General features: G+C 37.3%; 1 protein-coding gene across 9 annotated transcripts in view; it reads right to left on the bottom strand.

The window, feature by feature from the left end:
- The window catches only part of MAPKAP1 (MAPK associated protein 1), a 357,394-nt gene that overhangs the window by 103,969 nt on the left and 225,764 nt on the right, over window positions 1-27,661 (bottom strand). For all 9 annotated transcript variants that reach the window (XM_074211563.1, XM_074211565.1, XM_074211567.1 and 6 more), the window contains one exon: window positions 15,905-16,014. In XM_074211563.1, coding sequence (XP_074067664.1) covers window positions 15,905-16,014 — 110 coding nt within the window. The remainder of the gene's footprint in view (window positions 1-15,904; window positions 16,015-27,661) is intronic.

Here is a 27,661-nt window from a genome sequence, read left to right as displayed (position 1 = left end):
TGCAAAAGCATACACTAAAAAATGTCATAAATACATGTCACACGGGTTTTATATTAGACAAACTATAAAGGAAAGTACAGCCTATATTTGGACAATGATGATACAGTCTAAAAACCCTATTCACAACTAACATTTCTACAGGGCTGTAAGATTTATAATGTATTTTTCTCATAACATTCCTATGTCAATAGTAAAAATATTATTAGTTCTATTTTATAGAAGAGGAAACTGAGGTTCAGCAAGAAGTAGTTTTCCCAAGGTTTTGAAATGTGGTCCAGAGAAATTAAATAAAGGTTTTCTGATTCTAGACATAAGCATTCATCTTACTATACCTATGCTACTTCTTGATTTTATGCAAATCATTAAACTTTAACCCAGAAATACTAGTATTAGATGAAGAGAGCCTGCACAAGGACAGTGTTACCACTGTGTCAAAGGAGAAAAGGGGGAATATGGGAGGGATGTTATGAAAATAGAAATGATAGGACTTTATCATTGATTGGATATGGAAGATAAGAGAAAATGAGGAGTCCAAATTTAAGAGCCTCGATAACTGGGAGGATTACAACAGTAACAAAAAAAGTCAAGAAGAGAAGATTTGAAGATATAGATAAGGAATTCAGTTTTGGACAAGGAGAATTTAAGATAACATGAGACATGTTATAGGATATAAATAGGCAGTTAAAGATGAAGAAAGATTGGGAGGTTAGGGCTTAAAAAGTAGATCTGAGAATCATGTGCAGAGAAATGATAACTGAAACCTTGAAAGCTGATATGATGACCAAGCAAAGTAGTAGAATAAGAAGATAACCCAGATCTGCAGCCTAGAGTATCTGCACAGTTATGAAATGTATAGTACCATAAGAAATGCTTTATAAAACAGATGGTTTCAGAGAAACTAGAAGACCCGCTTGAACTGATGCAGAATTAAGAGAACCCATAAACAAAACAAGTGATACAGTAATAGCACTCTAAAGAAAAATAACATTTAAAGTCTAAGAACTCTGATGAAATGCAATAACCAATAATAACTCCAAAGGAACTCACAATCTGACAGAGGTCTGATGGAATCATAGTATAAAACAAGAAATATATTTTTGGATAATGTAAATGTGTGTATTTGTTTTGCTTGACTATACTTGTAACAAGTATCATATTTTTCTTTCTTTGTATTGAGTGGGGGATTTGGTAAGAAGAAAGGGTAACTAGTAATAAAAAAAGAAAAGGATCATAAATGCATTTTTTAAAAAATAAACAAAAGAGAAGGAAGTTCAGAAGGAAAGCTCTAAAAATAACATGTTGAACTATTCTGATATACTTTTAAAAAACCAATCATATGTAAAAGATTCCATAATCCTATTTGTGTTCTCTTTTTATATGGAAATATAAATATATATATATATATAATTCTATATTTGAGTTACTAATTTATATAAAATGTGCTTACAGTTTCATGCATGTATTTATGTATATGCATATGTATATACATATATATAGACACACATCTGATGTGTGAGTGTGCATGCATAAAACACACTGAATCCTATTTAGCTTAGATAACATCTCCCATTTGTTGCCTATCAACAGGTAGGTATACCTCTTGTTATTCATAACATATGACAAGATATGTGAAGGTACTTTTCCTTTTAGAATTTTAGGCTACTAATTACTAAAGATGACTCTGATAGTGTGAAAGTCTGATTAACAAGCTAACAGGTTAGTCTATTTTACTGGTCAGATACAGTGATCTAGCAGGGGCCTCCAATGAATAAAGAACAAACTTAAATTTCCATGATAGTTAAAAATCAGCCAGACCAATTCTGCTAAGATGAGCTTATCCAAAGATCCAAATGGATACAGGATTTAGACATAAAAACCAATACTTTAAGCAAATCAGAAGATCAAGGATTAGTTTACAACTAAGGAAAAGATGGAGAACATCACTAAAAACAAACTAGATGATTTCGATTACATTAAATTAAAAAGCTTTTGCACAGATAAAACTACTGTAACCAAGATCAAAAGAAATGTAGTAAACTGGGAAACAATCTTTACAGCTGTTTCAGACAAAGGACTCATTTCTAAAATATACAGAGAACTGAGTGAAATTTTTTAAAAAAGACATTCCCAAATTGAGAAATGGTCAAAGGCTATACAAAGGTAATTTAGAAATGAGGAGATCAAAGCAATCCATAGCCATATGAAAAATTGGTCTAAATCATTACTTATTAGAGAAATGCATATTAAAACTTCTCTGAGGTACCACATCACACATCTCAGACTGGCCAATATGATCAGAAAGGATAGTGATTATTGTTGGAAGGGATGTGGGAAATCTGGGACACTATTACACTGTTGGTAGAGCTGTGAGCTCATCCAACCTTTCAGAAGAGAAATTTGGAACTATGCCCAAAGGGCAACAAAAATGTGCATACCCTTTGACCCAGCAATACCACTACTGGGTCTATACCCTGAAGAGATGATGAAAAAGGGTAAAAACATCACTTGTACAAAAATATTCATAGCAGCCCTGTTTGTGGTGACAAAGAATTGGAAATCTAGTAAATGTCCTTCAGTTGGGGAATGGCTTAGCAAACTGTGGTATATATATGTCATGAAACACTATTGTTCTATTAGAAACCAGGAGGGACGGGATTTCAGGAAAGCCTGGAGGAATTTGCATGAACTGATACTGCATGAGATGAGCAGAGTCAGAAAAACACTATACAACCTAACAGTAACATGGGGGTGATAATCAACTTTGATGGACTCGCTCATTCCATCACTGCAACAATCAGGGACAATTTGGGGCTGTCTGCAATGGAGAATATCATCTGTATCCAGATAAAAGAGCTGTGGAGTTTGAAGAAAGTCCAAGGACTATTTACTTTAATTTAGAAAAAAAACTGATATGTTATTGTCTGATCTTGTTATTTCTTATGCTTTATTTTTCTTCCTTAAGGATATGATTTCTCTCTCCACACTCAATTTGGATCAATGTACAACATGGAAACAATGTAAAGACTGACAAATAGGGGCAGCTAGGTGGCATAGTGGATAAAGCACCAGTCTTGGAGTCAGGAGTACCTGGGTTCAAATCTGGTCTCAGACACTTAATAATTACCTAGCTGTGTGGCCTTGGGCAAGCCACTTAACCCCATTTACCTTGCAAAAAAAAAAAAAAACTTAAAAAAAATGAGGAAAACAGGGTTAAGAGACCTGCTCAGGGTCAGTGATATAGATGGTAAGTAATTCAAATCTGCACTCAGATATTTACTAGTTGTGACCCTGGGCAAGTCACTTAACCTTTGTTTGCCTTAGTCCACTGGAGGGAAAAAAAAAAGATGAGCTTATCCACAATGCTCCTTTCCCTTGAACCCTGGGAACTCTGCCAATGTAAGGTGATTTAAAATGACAAGTACGGCAAGAAAAAATTGAAAATTCAAAGAATTAAAATAAATTTTTTTTTGACCTTGTAGCAGAAAGAACAAGGATTTAATCTCAGGGGCTCTCATTTGATAGTTGTATGATTTCTAGCTAAGTTCTCTTCTCTGAGCACCAGGTTTTCTCATCTATAATATGAAGCAGTAATTTTTACACTACTAAAACATCAAGTAGTTCTAAGTACAAAGTTCTATAAACCTTAAATAATTAGAGAAATGAGAGCTATTTTTCTTTTTTTAATTTAATATTTATTCTCATTTTGTACAAATAATGTTTTTATACATTAATAAAATATTCTTGTTTAAGAATAAATGAAATACCCCTCCCTCCATAAATATAGACTCGCTTGAGCGATAAAGGGGAGAGAAAAAAATTAAAATAAAAAAATAGTAATAATTGTAGGTATGGCCAGGTCGCTCAGTGGATGAAGCACAAGCCCTGGAGCCAGGAGCACCTGAGCCCACATCTGGCCCTGTATACCCAACAATCACCCAGCCATGTGACATGCAAGCCACCCCAACCCCACTGCCCTGCAAAAACCAAAAAAAGAAAAAAAAAGACCCAAAATAAAATAAAATAGTAATAGTAGTAGGGGTGGCTGGGTGGCAGACAGATCATTGGCCCTTGAGCCAGGAGCACCTGGGTCCAAATCCAGCCTCAGACACCCAAGGATCACCCTGCTATGTGGCCCCAGGCAGGCCACCCAGCCCCATTTGCCCTACACCCCCCAAAAAATAATAATAATAAAAAATGTGCTTGAGTCTTTGTTCCAACACCACCAACTCTGTCATGGGTGGATCGCATTCTTTATGATAAGTCCATCACAAAAGGTATATCCATATTTTTCCACCATTGCCATTGCTGATCGCAACTCCCTCCTTTCGTATTTCTCCACTACCATGTGCTATATTTTCTCTCTCCTTTCACTCTGACTCTGCTGTAGGGTAGCTGAGTGGCACAGCAGACAGATCCCCAGCTCTGGGGCCAAGAGGCCCCGAGCCCACATACCACCCCTTAGGCCCAGCATCCACCTGGCCCTATGGTCCCAGACAGGCCTTCCAATCCCAGCCCCTTGCAAAAAGTAAAAAAAAGAAAATGTGTTATATCTGACCACTCTCCCCCCATGGTCCATCCTCTCCTCCATCACTCATCCTCCTCTTCCCCCTGCCCCCCCCTTCTTACTCCAGATGCCTATACCCCATTGAGTATATTATGCTGTTTCCTTTCCTAACCACCTCTGATGGGAGCAAAGATTCCCTCATTCCCCCTTGCCTTCCCCCCTTCCATATCATTGCAATAGCTCATTGTAATAAAGAAAAATCTTATTATATGAAATATCTTGGCCTATTCCCCCTCTCCTTTTGCTTTCTCCCATTACATTTCCCTTTTTTTCTATTGACTCCATTTTTACACCATATTTTATCTTCAAATTCAGCTTTCTCCAGCGCTTCAACTATAAAAGCTCCCACTACCTGCTCTATTAACTGAGAAGGTTCATATGAGTATTATCAGTGTCATTTTTCTATGCAGGAATACATATAGTTCATCATCATTAAGTCCCTCATATTTTACCCTTCTCTTCTACTCTCTATGCTTCACCTGAGTCCTGTATGTGAAGATCAAACCTTCTGTTCAGCTCTGGCCATTCCAACAGGAACATTTGAAATTCCCCTGGTTCATTGAAAGTCCATCTTTTTCCCTGGAAGAGGACATTCGGCTTTGCTGGGTAGTTAATTCTTGGCTGCATCCTAAGCTCTCTTGCCTTCCGGTATATTGTATTCCAAGCCCTACGAGCTTCCAATGTAGCTGCTGCTAAGTCCTGTGTGATCCTGACTGTAGCTCCACGATATTTGCATTGTGTCCTTCTGGCTGCTTGTAATATTTTCTCTTTGACTTGGGAGTTCTGGAACTTGGCTATAATATTCCTAGGGGTTGTTTTTTTGGATTTCTTTCTTGGGGGATAAGTGGATTCTCTCCATTTCTATTTTTCCTTCTGCTTCTAGAATATCAGAGCAATTTTCCTGTAGTAATTTTTTGAAAATGATGTCAAGGCTCTTTTCCTGATCATGACTTTCAGGTATTCCAATAATTTTTAAATTATCTTTCCTAAGTCTGTTTTCCATATCAGTTGTTTTTTCAATGAGATGTTTCACATTTTCTTCTATTTTTTCACTCTTTTGGTTTTGAAGTATTGATTCCTGATTTCTGGTAAATTCATCAATCTCCCTGAGTTCTATTCTTTCTCTGAAGGATTTGTTCTCCTCAGAGAGTTTTCTTATCTCTTTTTCCATCTGGCCAATTTTGCTTTTTAAAGCATTCTTCTCCTCAATTACTTTTTGAACTTTTTTATCCATTTGACCTAAGCTGGTTTTTAGCATGCTATTTTTTTCAGCATTTTTTTGGATTTCCTTGACTAGGCTGCTGACTTCATTTTCATGTTTTTCCTGCATTTAATGAGAGCTATTTTCAACATGGTCCTTACTTATTCTAAATTCCTTTGATAATATTTATATCATTAGCACAGAATCCAAAGGATCATAGAAGCAAAGAATGAGTTAGGGCACACTGTGAAAAATATACAGTGGTTCAGAATGTGACTTGACAATTTAAAATAATTAAAAGAATGAAAATCAGATATTTAGATTGCTTATAAATTTTTCGATTCTGGATTCTTATTTCATTAAGGAGCTCAATAAGATAAAGTATCCAGAAGACAGAGAGTAGGGTGGAAAAAGGACCAGAGATCCTTTAATAGAATAGAATGAACAATATCTATGGAGCCAGAGGACCTGTGGAATGTCCCAGTGCTGCCACTTGCTACCTTGCTACTTTGGGTGGTCTCAATGTCTCTGAACCTCAGTTTATTCATCTATAAAATGAGAAGAGGGATCAGATGGTCTCTGCCAAAAAGTAGACATACTCTAAGTCTATGATGTCATTCAAAGACTGGCTAAATAAAGGGGAAATATATAACCTGGAGAAGACAAAAGTGAGGGGGAGACAGGGGAGAAGTCTTTATAAGTATCTGAAGGAATGACATATGGAAGAGGGATTAGAGTTACCCTACTTGTACTTGACCAAGTAGTCAAAACTAGAAGCAGAAGCTGAAAATTATTCAAAGGTAAATTTTAGCCCAAGTTAGGGGAAAATTTTCCAATAATTAGATCAATTTTCTTTAAACAAAAGAACTAAGGAGGAGCAGAAAAAATAGCTACAAGGCAGGAAACAGAGAAAGAAATTTTCAGTTCAATTTAGAGACTTTATACAACTCAACTGTGATTAACACTGGATAAAATGGGAACCTCACCTCAATATGGTACACGTTGTTTGTTTCCCTTTCTCATATACAGCCCAGGGAATTAAAAAAATCTTAAGCACTGGATGAAATCCCCAGTCATTTGGCTGAACTTCCTCCTTGATGCTCAAATTTATTTAACAACATCCCTACAAATAGTTTTAAGTCCTCTTTTCAAACGTCTATGCAATAGGAATTCACTGTTCTCAAAGTCGATTCTAATCTCAGGACAACAATCCTGGATAGTTCTTTCTTAGTTGAGTTGAAAGTTTCCTCATGAAAACTTCTACCTACTGCATTTAGTGTTAAGCCAAGGAACTAAAATTTTATTCCTTTTTCCTCCATGACAGCTTTTCTGATTCTTCAGGATATGTCTTTTATATTCTTCAGAGTAAACTGAGAGCCAGAAAAGAACAAACTTGCCTAAGGTTACAAGGGTAGTGATAGTCCTGGATTCAAACCTAGGTCCTTTGACTTCAAAAACAATGCTATTTCAAAGGCCGCATACTCTAATATCCCCTTCCCCACCTATATGCTGTCTTCTGGACTTGTTCCTGTTGTCAAAAAAACGTCAGATGTGGTTTGAACAGTGCAGAAGACAGCAGTACCATCAACTCCTTTCTCCTGGACTGAAGATTTCTGCTAAAATGGTATGCTTTTAGATTCTTAGGATTTAAAGCTATAAAGAGCCTTTGAGATGATCAAGTAATCCAACTCCATTTGCAGAGATGCAATTGACTGACTCATATCATTTTGAGTAAAGTTTTCAGAAGGTGAATCCCTTTCTAAACTGAGTGATTCAGTTCAGAACTATCTCTATAACACAATTTCCACTGAATTCTGGGATAACAATGATAAGCCTGCAAACAAATCTAGATCTCCTGACTGACATCTTGGCAAATACTGAAATCAAGTTCTCACGACAGTCAATTCCTTTTCTTTCTGAACTGAGGAGGAGTGCACAGTAGTAGCTCTTGCCTATTCATGTGAACATGCCAGCTGATCTCCTTTACAAATAACAGGTCTACTTCTCTCAAAGGAAATCTAGGAAATTTTGTTTTGTTTTCTTTCATTATTCTTCTTCTTCTAAAATAAGCACATGGTTCAATGCCCAAAGTTGCTGATGTTGCTGAATAACATCTTGACTATACAGAAACACATCTCAATCTTTAAAATAACATTTATCAAATTTTACAAATTGATTCTGCTTTATTCAATTTGATTCATCACACAGTTATAAAATGCCTACTGTGTGTGCAAAGACATTGTATTTGAGATTGAGAGTATAAAGATGAAAAATGACAATGAAGGATCTTGAGGTAGAAATCTGGAGGTGAAATACAATGAATACACAGAATATATATTCTACAAGGGAAGATGTAACAGTAATAAAGGATAGAACTAGATAGAGACCTAAGAAAAGGAGGGAGAAATTAAGGATTCATAGATACTTGACCAGGGGCTCTGAAGAAAAGGTAGGATTTCAACAGGCAATATATGGGACATAACAGTATCATGAAAGACATGTAATAGGATACAATGAAATCAGAGAATAAATAGTAGGTTGTGGATGGTATGTGGAGTAAGTGACTGAAGTGCTAGAAAGGTAAGATAGAATCAGACTGGGATGACCTTAAAAGTCAGACATTTTATCCTGTGAACAATGGATGGGGAAACATTGAAAGTTTTGGAGCTGGTTAAGTGGTATAAATCAGATTTGTTCATTACAATGATTATTTTGACAATGGTATGCATTACAACAATTATTTTGGCAATGTTGTACACAATTAAAGTTCCCCTCTGATGAATAACTACTAAATTGAGGGATATCAAAGGATCTTAAGAACTTTGGTAACATGAGTTCTAACAGTTTCCTATCAAAAATCCCAGGGATGATCCTGGTAATGGATAGAATTCTTGTCACCCAAGTACCAATGTAGTTAAATCATTACAAAATGATTTTTTTCCAGGAAGAATTGCTCATAAAAAACTGTCCACTAGGTGTAGAGGAGCTATGTTCTACAATGATTAAGGAAATACCTCACTTGATGAAATCAATGTTCCTTGAAATATCAAAGGATGGCTGAGTGAGGGGGGCAGAATTTGTAGGTGGTGAGATCAATTTGGAGTCTATGTAATAGTTTATGAAAAGAGATAATAAAGGATTGATACTGGTAGCAGTGAAAATGGAGAGAAACATGAGAAATACTGTGGAGGGATCTGGCAATTGATTGTATTGAGGTTGAAGGAGAAGAACCTGACCAACATTAATTCATAGCTAACAAGGTTACCCAAAGTGCTTTCCATGTTAATCAGCTGGTTGGATTTATGTATTGGTTTAAAATAATACAGTAGAAAGTATGCTCCTTTAGGATAGGGACAATTTTATGTTTTGCCATTATATTCCTATTGCCATATGTTAGTGAGAGTATGCTAGTAGTAGAAGGGACTTAATTAACACTTGATGGACAGAATAGATTACAATAAAAATATAGGAAAGTTTTAAAAGGTAAATTATAAATGTAATTTATAGTTCTGCTAGGTGAGTGATAAAGACATAGTCAGAAGTATGGCCATAATTCTAGCTATATAGTTCTAGGATGACCCTGAGTAAGTCATTAGTTTGTGTGAACTTGAGTTGACAATATGAGCTGATAAAATGAGAATCATAATATTTATATTTCCTACTTCACAGAGGGTAGGTACATAGTGCAGTGGATAAAATGCCAGGGCTGAAGTCTGAAAGACTTAATTTTGTGAATTGAAATCTGGTTTCAGACATTTACTGGTGGTCTGATGATAGGCATGTCACTTAACCCTGCTTAGATCAATTCCTCATCAGTAAAATGAGCTGGACAAGGAAATGGCAAACCACTGCAGTATCTTCACCAAGAAAATTCCAAACAAAAAATTGGAAAAAACTGAAACAGAACCTCATGGAGATATTGTAATTAATATTACAAGATTAATTATGAACAAGATAATACATGGAACTGCAAAACAGTGTATAAAGATGAACTAGTCATGACTAGGGAATGAAAGATAAAAAGTAGGGTGTCCAAGGTGGGAAGGATGCTTCAAATCTACGTAATAAATAGCTAGAGCAGTGAATAGATAGGAATAAAGACCATAGGTAGAAGAAACAGATCTCTGGGAGGCAGCTTAGGTGGCGTAGTGAATACAGCACCGGCCCTGGAGTCAGGAATACTTGAGTTTAAATCCAGCCTCAGACACTTAATAATTACCTAGCTGTGTGGCCTTGGGCAAGTCACTTAACCCCAATGCCTAGCAAAAACCTTAAAAAAATAGATCTCTGCAATAGAAAACAATGGATATGGGTTTCAGTAACTTGTATATCACTTAACGGACTACATATATACCCTTGGTCAAATCACTTCTCTACTTTAACAAGGCAGTGGGGTTAAGTAACTTGCCCAAGGTCACACAGCTAGGAAATTATTATGTGTCTGAAATTGAATTTGAACTCAGGTCCTCTTGACTCCAGGACCTGTGCTCTATGCCACCTAGCTGCTCCTATTCTCTACTTTAAAGTTCAGTTTCCTTGCTTATGAGGATAATCATACATACATATACATATATATGTTATATGTTATATATTTCTGTCTCACAAGGGTGTTTAGTGGTTGGGAAACAATATTTCAGTGCCCAGAGATATTAAAATGTTATCAAATATATGTAAATTATTATTATTATCCCTTTTATACCAACTAAAACTAGTACTCCTTATTCTGGTGCTAATTAGTAGTGACAGTGCCCAAACTGCTTCCCCTTTTGGAGTCTCAGTCTCTTCATTTATAAAAATAGTTTAATATTTGCCCTCTACCTACCACACTGGAACAGCTATTGGCTCAGTAGATAAGAGTGCTGAACCTAAGTTCAAATTATGCTTCAGTTACTTACTAACTGTGTGATACTGGGTAAGTCTTAACCTTGTTAGCCTCAGTTTCCTCTTCTATAAAATGAACTGAAGAAGAAAATGGCAAACTATTCCAGTAGCTTTGCCAAGTAAATGCTGCATGGAGTCAGAAACAATTGGATATGTCTAAAAACACCTACCACATAGGATTGTTTTCTAGTTGTAAAAGTTTTTTTGTGGAATTAATATGAGACAGTCATAAGTTCTATTTTAAAATCCAAATACTAAGGATAAAATGCATCAATATCAATTACAAAATATTTTCAGTCTATGACACACAGATTTGTGGCATTAATAATAGCTCCCATGTATAACGTTTCAAATACTACTACCATCACTAATAAAAATAATTATAAAAATGATGATGATATAGAAGTTCTGGACTTGTGTTGGAATACTAACTATTCTACTTTCTGGTTATGGACTAGTCATTTCAAATTTATGCACTTCAGTTTCCTCAATGGTAAATGAGGATAACAACATATACTTCAAATATAAAAACATTATGTAACTATAATTGCTACCTAAATGTTAAGTACATATTACACATAAAGAATTCTATCTATATATGACTAGTAATAACACTATTTGTATGTTGATTTCAGACTCACTGTTTTCAATCAATTTAGAAGAGACTTACAATAGTATTCATAGGTTCCTTTCTTGAACAATTACCATCTCTGCTATTACGAGTAAGAGGTAAACAGTAGGTCAATTAAACAGAGGTTACATAAAAATTTATAAATTAAAAAAGATGCACAGAACATGACTAAACTCTCTCTTTAAGGGAATTAAGAGCCTGTTAAATATCTTTGGCTAGCTATTTAAGTTGCCTGAAAGCAGGTTTGAAATCAACACAAAGAATGTTGTCTGATGAACTGAATGATTCCACTTTACCCTTGAAGGTGTGTGGCCTATACCTCCTCCAGCTACTTCCCCCACCAAAGGAGACAGAATTGACCCCCAGGAAATATATAGAAGTCACCCCAAAAAGTGAACAAAAGAGGTGTTTGGAAAGCGGACCACCATTCATCGCAGCTAACGACGTGTTCATTATGAGTGATGATGGATAAAGACTTCTCATGCTGGGATGAAATCAAGATTTATATGCATTGTTTCCTCTCCCAACTTGTGGGAAGATCATCATCATTTAATTCTATCTCTGCGGCCAGTGATGGGCATCCAGAGAGCTGGTTATCAAACGGCGCAGTCAGCTGGCAAAAGCTGAAACGTGCAGTTGGCACATCTGGACCGAGCTGCCATAGCCCAGGGTGAACAATGACTCCTGGCTCACAGCCAAATTGCTTGCAGACGCTAGCAGGTCTCATCTACAACCACCCCTACCAGCATCTTTCTCTCTCTCTCTTTTATGAGAGTCAGAATTTCACTGCTTCATTCAATTGCTCTCTTCTGCCATTTTTTACAGCTCTTATCGTTCCCCTCGAATATAGCCTTGAGACAGCTCATCCGTGTCCTTCACTGTGTTATCTCTTCTAACTTTTATTAAAACTTCAGCTTTCATCTGAAGATAGCTAATTAAATCTGGAACAAATTATATGCCCCTTTAAAAATAGCACTAAACTATTTTTTCCAACCAGAGAACTGCTTATTTTCTCTTCTTTTGGATGAAACGAAGGATGTGAAAGAAGGCCCCATATATTTCTAAAGGCAAGAAATTTGACACTTCATATATAGGCAGATAGATATTAAAGTTGCCTACAGCATGACAAATATTAGATTTGCTCACAATAATTATTTCTCAATACTGACAAGATTTCCTAGTTTTTTACCTTTTGAACATGCCACTTGCTGTGACTAAGTACTCATTCTGTCTTTAGTCCCCTCTGAACCTCAGTTACTATAAAAGGGGGATAACACCACCTTCTTAATCTGATAAAACATGTGTCTTTATGTATTAATTTAAGACTCTTAAAGTGCTTTACATATATTATCTAATCTCTGTTTCCCTGCCCCCCATACACACAGAGTTGGGTAATAATGAAAGCTATAAAAATTTGTTTCTACTGTGTGAATTAAACTAATCAATTTTCAGACTAATAATATGAAAGGCAACCTAGTGTAATTGAAAAAAGACCATAAGTGGCTGGGTAAGTTTAGCAAAGGTGCTGTCCCTTTTTTGAGCCTCTACTTTATCAAATAGAAAATGTCTTTCCTATCTGACACTAATTTAGTTCAATACATATTTACTGATTTATGAAACATTTAATATACATAAATCAGCTAAGTAGTGCAATGGATTGACTACTGGGTCTAGAGTCAGGAAACTCATCTTCTTGAGTTCGAATCTAACCTCAGAAACATACTATATAATCCTGGGCAAGTCACTTAACTCTCATCTGGAAAAGGAAATGACAAATCACTCAATTATCTCTGTCAGGCAAACCTCAAATGGAGTCAGGGTTTGACAGAGAGTCAAATACAACTAAAAAAAAAAACCCAAATTAACAACAACATACACAAAGATTTTGAGATACATAAATTAATAATACTAACAAGGATTTATATGGTGCTTTCAGTTTTTTAGAGAAATTTATGTATGTTAATTCATTTGATCCTCACAACAACTCACATATATCCAGAACTTTAAAGTTAACAGATTCTCTTCTATCAAATCTTATGAAGCTGATATTTCAATTACAACCCTCATTAACACAGATGAGGAGAAAATGCAGTTTGGGCTGTCTCTGAACCCCTTCTTAATTCCAAGACCAGTGCTCTATAATAAAACTGACCTCAACTTCAAGATCATGGGCTTAAAGACACGGCCACCAATAACTCAGAAAAGGGATAGTAAACTAAATGCAGAACTGGAAGAGGTGAATTACTTCCTCTGGAGGTGAAGTGTGAAGACTTCCAGTCCTTGAAACACTTCTACAATGGAAGGTGATAGTGTGGTTAAAGGCATGGAGAGAGGAGAGGGAAAGTTGTGAAGGTGCTTAAGGGCTATTTTTACAAAATGGGAAGAAAAATAATTTGCCATTGTTTTCTGCCTCAGATATATCAAGACACACCAAGGTGTTCATTTTTAGAGAAGGTTTCTATATACTTTCATTCCATCAAATTTTTCATTTGAAGTTTCCCTTTGGTAAGGTGAAAACCCTGGGAGGTTCAACAGCAATGACAGCAGAGAACCAGCATCGAAAGACCCTGACAAATTGAAAGGGCTATGCAGATGGATCAGGTGATGGATGGGTGTGACTGTGGTCCAGGGACAAGCCTGGCAGGTTAGGGGGAGGAAAATGAAGTTTTAATTAATGTGTGTGTGTGTGTGTGTGTGTGTGTGTACACACACACACATATACATATTTATCTATTTATTTATTTATTTTTTGCTTTTTGCAAGGCAATGGGGTTAAGTGACTTGCCCAAGGTCACACAACTAGGTAACCATTAAGTGTCTGAGGGCCACATTTGAACTCAGGTACACCTGACTCCAGGGCTGGTGCCCTATCCACTGCACCACCTAGATGCCCCATGAAAATGAAGCTTTAGCCATAGCAAAGACTACTTTTTAAGACCTTCTATGAGGTTGTAAAGGGGATGACCATCTGTGTGGGTGGAGGGTACAATGACCATGGTGAAAATACAGATCCTTGAAGGGCTGAAGAAGTATTTCCTAACACTAATTTATGACAAAAGATAGAATTAATATTGTATGTTAGGGTCTTTCAGTGCTCAGCTTCCCGCCTCAGCTCCACAAACTAATTCATAGCACTTGCGGTTTTATTTACACAGCAGTTCCACTGTATCTTCACTGCAGATATTCCCTGTGCCCTGCTCAGCTCCTTCTAAGAGGGTAACGTAGGAATGGATCTTTCTCTAAGGCCTGCTGTGAGCCAGGCACTGGGCTCAGTACACATTAAAAATATGATCTCATTTGGGATTGTCTGAGGACCCATGGCAGTGCAGAAGGACTTCAGGGCATATTGCAATTCCCTCAGCCTAAGACTGACAATGACTACCTTCACATGTTTCTCTGAGGGGGCAGCATGGCAGAGTGGAGAAAACAATTTCTGTGGAAGTCAGGAGACCTGGGTTAGACTGAGCATTGCTTCTAGTCTTGAGGGCAAGTCACACAACTTTATGAGATAGGTACTTTGAATATCATCGCCCCCATTTTACAGATGAGGAAACTGTCTCTGTGCCCTATCCTGATTCCTAGAGCAGTACTTTATCCACAACATGACACTGAATGGGATGACCACTTGTAATTGATAACACCTCACATTTCTACGCTGTAATTTTCAGTGAAACAGTACAAGCATCATCCCTTTGTCATGTCTGAAATTCAGCAGGAAAGTGATTTGCCCAAGGACTGATTTACTTAAAGGGCAGGAGCATGTTCCAATGGAGGTCTCCTATCTCCAAGTTCACAGGTCTTTCCACTAAACCACTTTTCTCTAAACCTCAGTTTCTTCAATGGTAAAATGAGGATAGTTATCCTTGAATTAATCTCCCTTTCAAAGTTTTAAGTACATTGTGTACTTTAAAGGCTTTTATAGTAATATATCATGATTACCATTATTTTAACACTTCTCTGACCAATCTAACTTCAAAATAATAATATTAAGACATTCTACTATAGTCAAATGCCACTATGACACTGGGTAACTGCACTATACCATTATTAGGTTAATTATTTAATATATGAATAAAATGGTCTTCAATAGGGAACAAATTACTTATTGACGACAATAGTTTCAGTCTCAGGATTTCAGAGACAGAAAAAAATTCTGTGATCATTTTGTCTAGGGAGTATTAAACTTTTTGTATCTTGGAGTCTTTGGCAATCTAGTGAAACCCATTGGCCCCTTCTCAGAATAATATTTATAAGTGCATAAAATAAAATACAGAAGATGGCAAAGAACACCAATCATATGGAAATCTATTATCAAAATGAAAAGGAAGCAAGTTAACAGACCCCAAGTTAAGAACTTCTGATTTAATTCAGTCATGACATTTTTCAGATAAGTAAACTAAGGTTCATCAAAGGGAAATGACTTGCCCAAAGTTATATAGCAGTAAATGACAGAGCTAGTATTTAAACAGAAGTCTTCAAGGGTAGGGTATGCCTCAGGTTCTATTTGAGGATTTACCTTGAAGGTAACTGAAGTTAAGGAACAGCAACTCCCCCCACCCAAAAAAAAAAAAGGTTTTTAAAAATTCAGGCTAAAACTTGTCTTCAGAGAAAACATCTACTGTCCCACCTGAACCCCTCTGAGAGCCCTTCCTCCGCTTCAGCGCCTTCTGTAGGATGTCCTTCATAGTGACCTTTGTACTGTCCACCTGAATAAGGGAGAATCCATGAGCAGCATTTCTGTAATACAAAAGACAGATATTAAATGATCACCAACTTTCATACAGAGAAATTTTATTGCCTTCTTTACTATGGTTTAAGAGAATTTTAAGAAAAAGCCCATGCTTGAAGGGCCAATAAACTGGAAATTAATTAAGTCAACTACTAATAGCAGAGAGGAAGAAATGATATTGTACTTGCTGTTGACCACAGGACTGGGGTCAAGAAATAGAAATATTTTGTCATTCATCTCAAATTAAATTTCACTGATGTGTTGGTTGCTGATGGATATAGGCTCCTGGTGCTGGTTCACAGGAAAAATTCTACAGCTGGGGGCTGACAACAGATGAGATCTGTTTGTGTCAGTAGATGTCACTGCAGACAGTTACTGCCATCACATGGGATCATGGGACCCAGAGGAAAGAGGTCCAGAAATTCAGGGAAAAAAAATTATTCTCTAAAGCTATTTAGATATCCCCTTCTTGAGGGAAGAATCTTTTTTAATGGGGTAGTCAATATTTTTATTTATTTAAAGCAATGGGATTAAGTGATTTGCCCAAGATCATGCAGTTAGGTAATTATTAAGTATCTGAGACCAAATTTGAACTCAGGCACTCCTGACTCCAGGGCTGGTGCTCTATCCACTGCACTACCTAGCTGTCCCGGTAGTCAATATTTAAAAAAAAAATATTGGCAATATTCACAGTCTCCAAAGTAGAGAGATTCTTTGATTTTTTCCCCCTTTTTCCATCTAATAAATTATAATTTTCACATCAATTTCACTTTTTCCAATATCTTTTCTCTATTCCTACTACCCTCACTTAGTACACAGTTCTTTATCACTACTTGCCTGATGAAGTGGAAAGAACAGTAAATCAGAAGACATGAGTTCAATCCTTAGCTTGCAACTCATGTTGTGAGATTGGGCAAGGAAATCTCTGGATTTCTGGGTCCTCATCTATAAAAGGAAGTGGACTATAGGATTTCTGAGACCCTATCATCTCTAATCCTGTGATCATTGAGGCAGTTTAAAATAATAGAAAAAAAAAGTTTGGTAGCCAAGGTCCTGGATTTAAATTCCAGTTCTGCAATGAACATTTCACAAGGACAGCAGATCTCTGAAGTTGTTGCTAGTTCTAAATAATAAGACTCCATCACAACTGTAACAGCCCTTTTGTGTGTTTACTCTGTCTCTTCTCTCATCCCTCCTATTCTTTCCTTTACTTGGTGCCAAAGTAATTTTCCTCATGTCATTCTACTGCTCAAAAACATCAATGATTCCATGATGTCTACTTTGCATTTGGGTGATCATAAAGAAATCACAAACTTTGAATCTCAGTCTCCTGATCTATCAAATAAAGTTAATAGTTGTTGCATTACTTACTCTATTGTGAGGAAATCTAGGTCTTAAAGAATATTTAATTATTGTATAGTTGTTACTTAATAAAGTATATAAAAACCTGATCAGGGCCATAAAGAGCCTTAGCACCTTGACTTGATGATGCTGATCTAGTCATAAGGCACACAAATTTCCACATAATTCATCCTGAAGTCAAACCAAACTTTGCTGGGAGCTGATGGATAGAGTTTTGGGACTAGAGTCAAGACTAGTTCAAATCCTGTCTTAAACATTTACTAGTTATGTAACTCCAGGCAAGGCACTTAACCTGTTTGCCTCAGTTTTCTCACATGTAAAATGAAGATAACAGCATCAACCTCCCAGGGAACCACTGAGATACAATTTGGAAAGTGCTTAGCATGGTGCCCGACACAGAGTGAGTACTTAATAAACTGTTTCCTTTCTTCTTGTCAACTATTCATACTATACCCTTGCCATTTTCTGTACACTTTCGTATACTTTCCATAGCCCTCTCTTCTGCCTGTCAAATTCTCACTTCCTTTCAAACTGGATTAAAATGCTACCCAATTCAAAAAGCTTTCCCTCATCTTCTTGTACTTCTCTTGTATTTATCAGGTTATTATATCCCCCCATTAGATTACAAGGTCATAGAAAAGTTCACAAAGGTTAAGAGTCCCCCAGGTCCTAGCACAATGTTTTAAAGATATACAGCAGGCATCTAACATATATGTGTGTGGACTAGAAAGAAAAGAAAAACAAAAAAGAAAAAGGAAAAGAAAATAAATTTAAGTAAAATAGGAAAGGGATTGGGTTTGAGATTTCAACAACTTTGGAAATTCCCTATATTAATGGAAGTTTACACCTTTTTTGTGTAACTTACACCTAGATTATGGCTTAGGGCAGTGAGAAGCTAAGTAACTTGCCCAGAATCACAGAAGTTTATGTGTCAAAAGTAGGATTTAAACAAGTCTTGTTGATTCCAAAAATAGCTCTCTATTCACTAGTCTATCTTAAGAATTAACTACCAAAAATATCTCCAGGGGGAATTATAAACATAGAGGTCACAAACCACAAAGAATCACAGACCAAAGGCCAACAAAGCACAAAGGAAATGGCTTTGCAACATAAAATTTTTTAACAGGAAACACAGAGGTAGAATGAGACTTAGAACCTAGGATACAAAAACATCTGAAGCATGAAATCAAGGAGACCTCAAATTGCAGAGCACTGGGGCTGGAAGGGAAATCTTGTAAAGACTAGAAAGAACAAAGATTTTCATGGCATAAAATGTTAGTGTAAAACAATAGCAATCACTTAGTTTTTATTTGAGAAAATTGAGATCTACAAAAATCGACAATAATATAGATAAGAAATGAAAGACCTAGGTCAAGAACCTTTTTTCTGGTCCAAAGAGGTTTATACCACACCATGCTTCTTTCTGTTCTATTACATTCTGGTACCAAAGAATCAAAAAAGAACAGTTTTGAATCACCTCTGTTAGAGGACAAAGCTTTCAGCTAAGGAACATTGAAATGACTATATGTGAGTATTCAGTCACAAAAGAATTTGATAAGAATCCACTTCTAAATGAGAATCCTGAAGGGAAAAATGACCATGGCTCATATTTCTAACACATTTTAATGAAGGAGGGAACTTAAGTTTTTTTCAGTTCATCAATGGGTTGAAACTTTGTTTTTTTTTTTACCACATCTAACCTCTCCCAGCCTATCACTTTATTCTAATATGGTTTAGAAGAGATAAGATTTTTCCAGTTACAGAAGCTGAATCAGGGCTCACAATCTTGAACCAAACTGGTAGCTCAACACTAATGTCCATTTGTCAATATCAAGGCAGGCCTGCTGTTTTACTATATGATATTTTCATTTATTTAAAGGCAAAGTCCAGATTAATCTGGTAGGCATTTTTATACATTTTAACTTGGTCAAGTTCTAAGCATCTCGCTTAAGAGCTTTCAAGATAATTTTCCAGAATGCTCTGTTACTAGATCAGGCCTGAGCCACAGTCATTCTTTACCTCAGAAGCTGGAGCCCATCCCAGAACAATCTTTAAAAGTTTATTTTACTGATCAAAGCAAAATGAGGAAAAGCTCTTCGTTTCCCTATATTTAGTGAACATTTCAGTAAGTGATATTTTGGCAAGAAGACTGAAACATAAAGTGCCCTCCACATTTATAAACTGTTGTATGTTTGCTTTGGAATGAGGCCAGGACATGTTGGAGGGAATGCCAATCATTTGAGTTTCTACTTATTAGGCCCTCATTGCTTGGTTTTGTTTTTATAAGTTAGCAAGTTTCCCATCTGTAACAATATGGTTGGGGATGTGTTCTGAATGCGCAAGCAGATGGATGTCAATGATCTGAAACGTTCTAGGGACAGTTCTGGGGACTGCACACCTTGAGTGGGAGGCTAGTATCCAAACTGAAGTAGGGGATAACAATTCTGCTATGCTTTGTAACCTAAGACTACATCTGGAATGTCCTGTTCTGAGTGCCACATTTTAGGAAGGCCAAAATGTCAAGAAGTTGTCCAGGATGGTGAAAAGAATCAATAACTATGTTATGAAGATCAGATGAAGAAATGGTCAACGTTTATCTTGGAGAAGTGTAGATGGTGAGGGAATATGATTACTGTCTCTGTTTATCTGAAAGGCTATAAGATTGAAGAGAGACTGGATTAATTCAGTATGACCTTGAAAGACAGAAGTGGGAGAAATCAGAGGAAGTCGATTTTCAATTAATATGAGGATCCTATATATCTTGAGAATGGAACAGACTTCCCTTGGGAAGCAGTGAGCTTCTAATCTCTAAAGGTAATAGAGTGGAAGCTGGATAATTCCCTGCCAGTAGGCAATTCATACTGAAGATGATGGCTAAGGCCTTTATTCCAGGAATCTATAATTCTATATAACCTCAGTGAAACTGGACATGATGCAAGGTTTAATTCAGACAATTATGTAAAGATATATATAAATGGAAAATATGGTGGAACAATTTATGTAGGAAGAATGAGAAACAATAGACAGAGAAGCTGAGGTACAACTTTTATTACTTCAAGAGTGAATATGGTATGGCAGAGTAGTTTAAGTGGAAAGACTACTGAATTTGAAGTCAGCAGATAGAAGTATGCATCCCATCTGTTTGATCTCTGTTGAATCATTTGCCTTCTTTGGTTCTCAATTGTCTCATCTGCAAAATGAGGAGGGCAGACTAGATGATCTTAAGGGTTTTTCAGTTCCAAATACAACGAAGCACAGTATAAAAATTATTCTTATCCTTACTTGTACCTGGATAACATTATTTTAGGAGACAATAGATTTATTCTTATTTGTAAAGATTGTCAAAAGGATACCTTCTCTTTAATTTCCACAAATTAAAAAAGGTCCTTTAAAGGCAGCTTTTGAATGGAGGAGGATTGCTGATCTCTATTTTTTTTTCTGTCATTTTACCAAAACCTACTTGGGTGACAAGGTTAAAGAAAGCCCCGGAAATGCTGGGCACTTATCATCCACAGGCATTCCTGATAAATTGTGCAGTAGAGGAATAAAGGATCACCTTCTGTATTTTTTCATTACACTTTTCTTTTGTTACAGAATACATAAATCCATTGTGGCACAATGTAATATGTATCATCGTGCTACACCTGCGGACGCTTCCGAGCGGCTGCCATGTCTGTATAGTCAGGAATGATAAGTGAACCGCCCGTGAATGTTAATGATAGTGATCATTCTGAGGTAACTTGGCTTTCCATCTTCCTTTACAGCCTCTGTGCTGAAGCCAGGGGAGCAAGGTTCATGAGAGGAGAACAAAAACCCACCATAAAGGTAAAAGACTCAGCACTCAGAATACAGCTGTGGAAGTGAGTACTATCTCACTCTGGGGCTCAATTTCAGGAGAAACATGAACATTACAAAGAGAGAAGAAGATTCTGTCCTGAACACAACCAAACCTAACAAGTTTTTCCAGGGAAGCTTTGGGTCTTGTTCCTTTTTCTCCAGATGAAGCAATAAAAACCTTGATGCCTGGGTATTGACTGCCTCACCATGAGGGGGTATATTCCATCCTGCTTCCACCACTAGACTTTTTTTTTCACTAGACTTTTCTTAAAGAAATGATACAAGTATTAAAACTAATGCTGCTAATACTAAAAATGATAAGGACATTTCACAGATATATGATATTTTGAGAATAGGTATTCCTTCCACTGACATATATTTGCTTTATACTATAGTAGGTTTAAAAGTTCTTATAACTGAAAATTTGAACACTCTTCTTCCACACTTTCACCACCCAATGGTGAGCAGTCCCCAACTTAGCCAAGTTGGTGTTTGGATGAATCAATGTCTGCCATTGTGCCCAGGCTCAAGGTCTTTATTTGTGAAGACTATCTAGAGCTTTGCTCCACTAGTATGCCCTTGAGAACCTAGGGGCTCTACTATGCCAAAAGTATATCATGGCAGTATTTAAGGAAAAAATAATATCTATTCACATTCAAAAGTATTTAAAGATTTACAAATTCTTTTCTTCACTTATAATAAGTTTTCCCAAGGCAGCTCCAGGTCTTGCTCCTTTTTCCCTCTTGGTTTTTTTCCCTGATTTTTTGAACTTTAAAACTATGTCCCCTGTTTTGTTAGTTCAATTTAGAATTTCCCTTGCTTACTCTGGTATATCTGACCAAAAGGCCTGCTCTCTCTTTTCGCAGGGGAAAGTTCCTTCTGAAGCCCCCATATTGTGGAGCTGGCCTCTTTCCCTGCCTGGCCCTGGTACTCCTTTCAGCTCCCTCCAGTGTATCATCATTCCCCTTAAGCACAAGGTCTGCCTTTCTTTTTGCTTGTATTTAGTATCATACCTGGCATATAGTAAGTTCTTAATAAATCCTTGTTTACTTCCTTCATTTTTTCTCACAATCTCATGAAGGAAGCCATATTAAAAATAATTCATTCTTATTGTACAGATGAAGAAACAGAGGCTTACTAGGACCACAGATTCAGAGTTTAACCAGGACACATAGGTCATCTAGTCTTAGGGCTCCTAATTTGGGGGTATGGATTCCTTTGGTAATTCTGTGAAGCCTGTGGACACCTTCTTAGAATATTTTTAAATGCATAATATAAAATAGGTAGGATTAAGAACCTAAACATGCTGAGATAGTTACTAAAATGTTTTCTCCCAAGTTCATGGACTTGCTGAAATATATTTAGACTTCATGGTGAGCTATAATCTAGTCAAATTCCTTCAATTATACAGATGACAAAATGGTGGCCCAGGGAGGCAGACTAACCTATCAAGATCACAGTGCTAATGAGGGGCAGAGTCAGAATGTGACCTCTTAAACACAATTAAATACTTTTAAACACTGAACATTAAGGGTAAAATGATCTGTGCCAAGTCACATGGGTACTCATTGTTATTCACATTCAGTATGTCGGCTGTTACAGTGAAGTTCCTCTTTCCACCTGTACCAAAGAGCAGAAGGGGTATCATTTCTGGTCATGTTTTTTTTTCTTGTTATATGTTTTCAATAAGAAGGGCATTTCCTCCCCCGCCCTTGACAACAGTTCAAAAAAACATCTTCTAAGGTATGGAAGGGTTGCTACTGTTATTCATGAAAGATACAGTCACACCAATCAAATTACTTCTATTGTAATAAGTTCTAGAATATTGTTCTTTAATAATAAAAATACTCTAAAAACTGAAAAGCATGAAGCAAGTTCATTCATGTGGCTTTTCTCCTCACATATCACCATGTTTCCTTTGTTCACTGGTAAACCTCTTCATTACGGCCTCCAAAATTTAGCTCCTGGTGTCCAATACTTTAGTCCCCAAAGTCACTGTACTTCATCCTTTGCCAAGTTCATTTTCAAAGTCTTTTCAACGAGATAGGACCTGCAAGAGCTTCAATTCTTCTAGCATATACTTCATGAAGCTAATATCACCTTTTTATTAAGTGGAGATATTGGAGCAGCTAGGTGGCACAGTGGATAGAGCACTGGCCCAGGAGTCAGGAGGACCTGAGTTAAAATCTGACCTCAACCACTTAATCGTTAACTAACTGTGTGACCTTGGGCAAGTCACTTAACCCCATTGCCTTAAAATAAAATAAAATTTAAAAGAGATATTAAAAAAAGCCTTTAGTTATAGAATACTGATCATGTCCTAATCATTTCATATTTCTATAGTGCTGACCAGTTTATAATCCACATTCCTCATAACTGCTTTTGAGGGAGGAAATATGTGTTATCATTTCTACTTTACAGGTTCAAAAAAAGCAAGTTCAGAGAGAGAAGAGACAGAGACCAGGTTAATGACAGAATCAGGGATCTGTGCCTATGTCTTCTGTTCTAAGTCTCCCATAGTATTTTAAATATGCCCATGAAGCCAATATACAAACCTAAGGATCTGAATGAAATCATCAATTTCCATTACAAATATCCTTCTCAGGTGGCAAAGAGTTTCTTGTTTTGGAGTTCATAACCATGTTACATCTTAATCATCGGAAGACTAAGCTTGGGTGAAAGACATAAGACAAGAGACAACAAAATAAAAATCAAAACCAACCAAGTCCCATTTACCCTTCACTTAGTGGTCAAGTGCAGGCACAGAGGGTGAACACAATGTGACAAGGAATGCAGGGTTCAAACTGAAGATCTACACCTGCCAACACACAGCTGTAAGGTCCTGAGCAAGTTCCGTCAATGTGCCTTAGTTTTACAGATATATTAAAAATACAATGAATGACAGAATATCAAAAAAATGTCAGTCCTAAAAGGACCTGAGAGAAGATCTAAGGTAACTCCACTATTCTACAACTAATGAAACAGAAGCCTAAAAAAAAAATGACACCACTCACATAATGAACTATGGATGGAGGGGGGGGATGAACTTCGGCTCTCAGACTCCATACTGCAGCTTCCATGACTATGTATGATTTGTCTAGGTCAATGTCCACATCGTCCCAAGCCTAGTCATTACCCTGAACCCTCACTGATTATTGTGATACTCCATAGATTTCCCCTTCGGCTACAGAAGTGGAAATATTTGTGGAGGGAGAGAGAACTACACATAATAATTACATGTTATGGTTGTTTAAAGTAAGCCTTCTGGGAATAATTCCCCCAGCAAAAAGAGTTTACACTTGTGTGAATACCATATTTTGTTTAACTTGACCTGACAAGTTTTAAAAATAGATCAAAGTGCATTGTCTTCACAAGAGATGTTTGACATTAGATAAAGCACGCCCTTTCACAATGGACATTTTCCAAAAACAGAACTTGCCAGACTAATGGGCAGTGAGAAGCCAAAACGACTGCCCTCCGTCTTCTCCTTGTGTAACTTCGCCAGAGTCCTTGAAACTTGCCAAATTCGGTCATGCCTGCTTAGCCCACGCGACTGATTGTGCCAGAAAAGAAAATAAGACACAGATGTATTTGAGCTCTTTGAGTTGCCAGTAAGAGAGACAGCTAATGGCTTCATTTCGACCCTCCCCTTCCAGCTGGGCACAGGTGGGGGATAATGAGGTCCCTCTCCCTAATCAAACTCAATTATTTACTACTCTATAGAACCACAAAGACATTCACATTCAGTTCAGAATATAAAACACACCATGGGCTACTTCCAACTACTGCCACTGGGTATTTATAACAAACTCAAGTGGCTAACAGTTTGCCTTGGCAGGAGTTTAAGTGTGTAAAGTTTTGCAAACTGTTTTTGCTCAAATATGTCCTGCTGAAATGGGGTCCCCAGGCGGGGTTTCCATAACTGTCAGCTCAGTGAACTGCATAACATCTGAGAAAGTATTCAACATACAGTGTAGGCAGGATCTTAAAATCAAATGCCATATTTTATCACAAGCTTCTGAGAAACATCAAATTTTTTTTCAACAGCAAAAGTGACACTGTATTAATAAACATTACAAGTCACTACCCTGACACATACAGAGCAGCAACTGAGAGACTCCAGCTGAGAAGAGGGGGTGGAGAGAAGGACAAGAAGAACAGAGGAAAACAAAATGATAAAATTTTCAGTAAAACTTGACCAATGGGTGCACAAACACAAAAGAAATATATTTTTAAATACATATGAAAAGAAATACATTTTAACATATGAAAAGGTCATCAAATCATAGAATATTTGAAAGAAAGGGCATTAGAACAAAGAATGTTAGACCTGAAAGGGGTTCTTGCCACAGAGAATTTATGTTTTATGTATAATATGTTAGTCATTCTATAGTCCAAGGTCTTTTCTAGCTTTAATATTCTAAGTTTTAATATGTTATGCTCCAAGGTTCCCTTCTAGCTCATATTTTCTGTGTTCTAAGGACACTTCTTTAACTTTTTTTTTTAACATTTTGAGATACCTTCCAGTGTTACTATGAGTCCATGACTATGATGTACAGATCTAAAAAGCACATTTTTTTTAGCTTGATACTAAAAGTTTGAGTTCCCAGAGACCAGCGGGGCTGAAAGTTTTACTGTGTCAAACTCAATTGTCTCCAGGGGAGGAAAATTCATTTGTATGACTCACCTCCTGGACTTGTTGCTATATAAAATGAAAGCAAATCTAATTTTCAAAGCCTTTTCCTTGTTCATCTGATCATCCCTGCTATTACTCAATCCAATTTAATTTAATTCAGAAAACAATGATTAACTGTCTGCTATGTATAGCAAACTCTGCACTCAGAACTGGGGCCTAAACATATGACATCCTGGAGCTCATAGGCTAGAAGGAAGTTAAAGGCACTAACATGATCATAATAATAGGCAAGCATGATTTGCAAAGCATTTTACCTATGTTGACTTGACTCTCACAACAACCCAATGGGGTAGGTTCTATTCTTATACTCATTTATAAATGAGAAAATTGGGACATAGGAGGTTAAATGGCTTGTCCAGGGTTACATAGCCAGAAAGTATTTGAGGAAGGATTTGGTACATTGGTCATTGTGCCAACTACATGAAAATGTGATAACTATTATATATACTAATACACAATAACTACTGTAGAAAAGTACAAATAAAAAGTTGTGAGATGGGAGAAGGGACATTATTATTGTTTAAGTGGCACTTAGATTGGGTCTTAAAGAATAGGTAAAAACTAAACTGATGAAGATGGCGACAAGAAGGGATCGAGTCTTAGGAGCTCTCTGATAAAACTCATAAGTAAAGGATTCTAACTAAACTTTCGAGAGACAGAACCCACAGAGGAACCCAGTGAGGCAGTTCTCCTACTCAAGGTAACCTGGAAAAGAGCAGAAAGGCTCTGCTCCCCAGGGTCAGAAGGGCGGCCTGCCAGAGTGGCAGCCCGCCAGAGCCAAAGAACTTCAGCCTCCCGGAGGCAGCCCCAGGGTGCTGGGAGCTGCAGCTCACAGCAGTGGGGGAGTCTCCTGAGCTGCACCCCAAGGCGCACTGGGCACAAAGTGGGGGAACAGCATGGGACCTCTGCCAGAACACAGCCCTCAGGGCACACAGGGAACATCTTGGTCTTTCTGTAGCCCAGATACTGAAACAGAAGCAGGCGGAGCTGGTAAGCAGGAGCCCCTAGGGCATGAGCCCATTGAGCTGAGGGAGGGGAGTGAAGAGAGAGAGAGACTGCCAAGCTCTGTCCTCTGCCCCTGGAACAGGACTCTGGGGCTCTGACCACATTCAGATCCTGATCCCAGTCTAGGCCCCACCATAGAACAGCAGGGCCCCTCCCACTTCAGCCCTGTGGCAGAGGGGGGCGCTTATGGTCATTCACAGACCAGGAGGGAGGACAGAGCCTCACACACTGAGACCCTTGTGGGACTGTCCCAAAAGCTCCCCATACAGCACCCCCAAACCAGGCCCAGGCTGGGAAAATGAGCAAGCAGAGAAACAAAAGGAAGACTATTGAGAAATATTTTGCAAATGAGCCCAAGAAAGATCAAAACACTCAGTTTGAAGATGAGGATGCACAAGCTCCTACATCTAAAGACTCCAAGAAAAACAGAAATTGGGCTCAGGCTATGACAGAGCTCAAAAAAGACTTTGAAAATCAAATGAGGGAGTTGGAAGAAAAACTGGGAAAAGAAAGGAGAGAGATGCAGGAAAATCATGAACAATGAAGTCAGCAGCTTAGTCAAGGAAATCCAAAAAAATGCTGAAGAAAATAGCATGCTAAAAACCAGCTTAGGTCAAATGGATAAAACAGTTCAAAAAGTTATTGAGGAGAAGAATGCTTTAAAAAGCAAAATTGGCCAGATGGAGAAAGAGATAAGAAAACTCTCTGAGGAGAACAAATCCTTCAGACAAAGAATAGAATTCAGGGAGATTGAT

Source organism: Macrotis lagotis, chromosome 1 (genome assembly GCF_037893015.1).
Source record: "Macrotis lagotis isolate mMagLag1 chromosome 1, bilby.v1.9.chrom.fasta, whole genome shotgun sequence".
NCBI lineage: Eukaryota > Metazoa > Chordata > Mammalia > Peramelemorphia > Peramelidae > Macrotis > Macrotis lagotis.
This window is presented reverse-complemented; position numbering and strand designations above follow the sequence as displayed.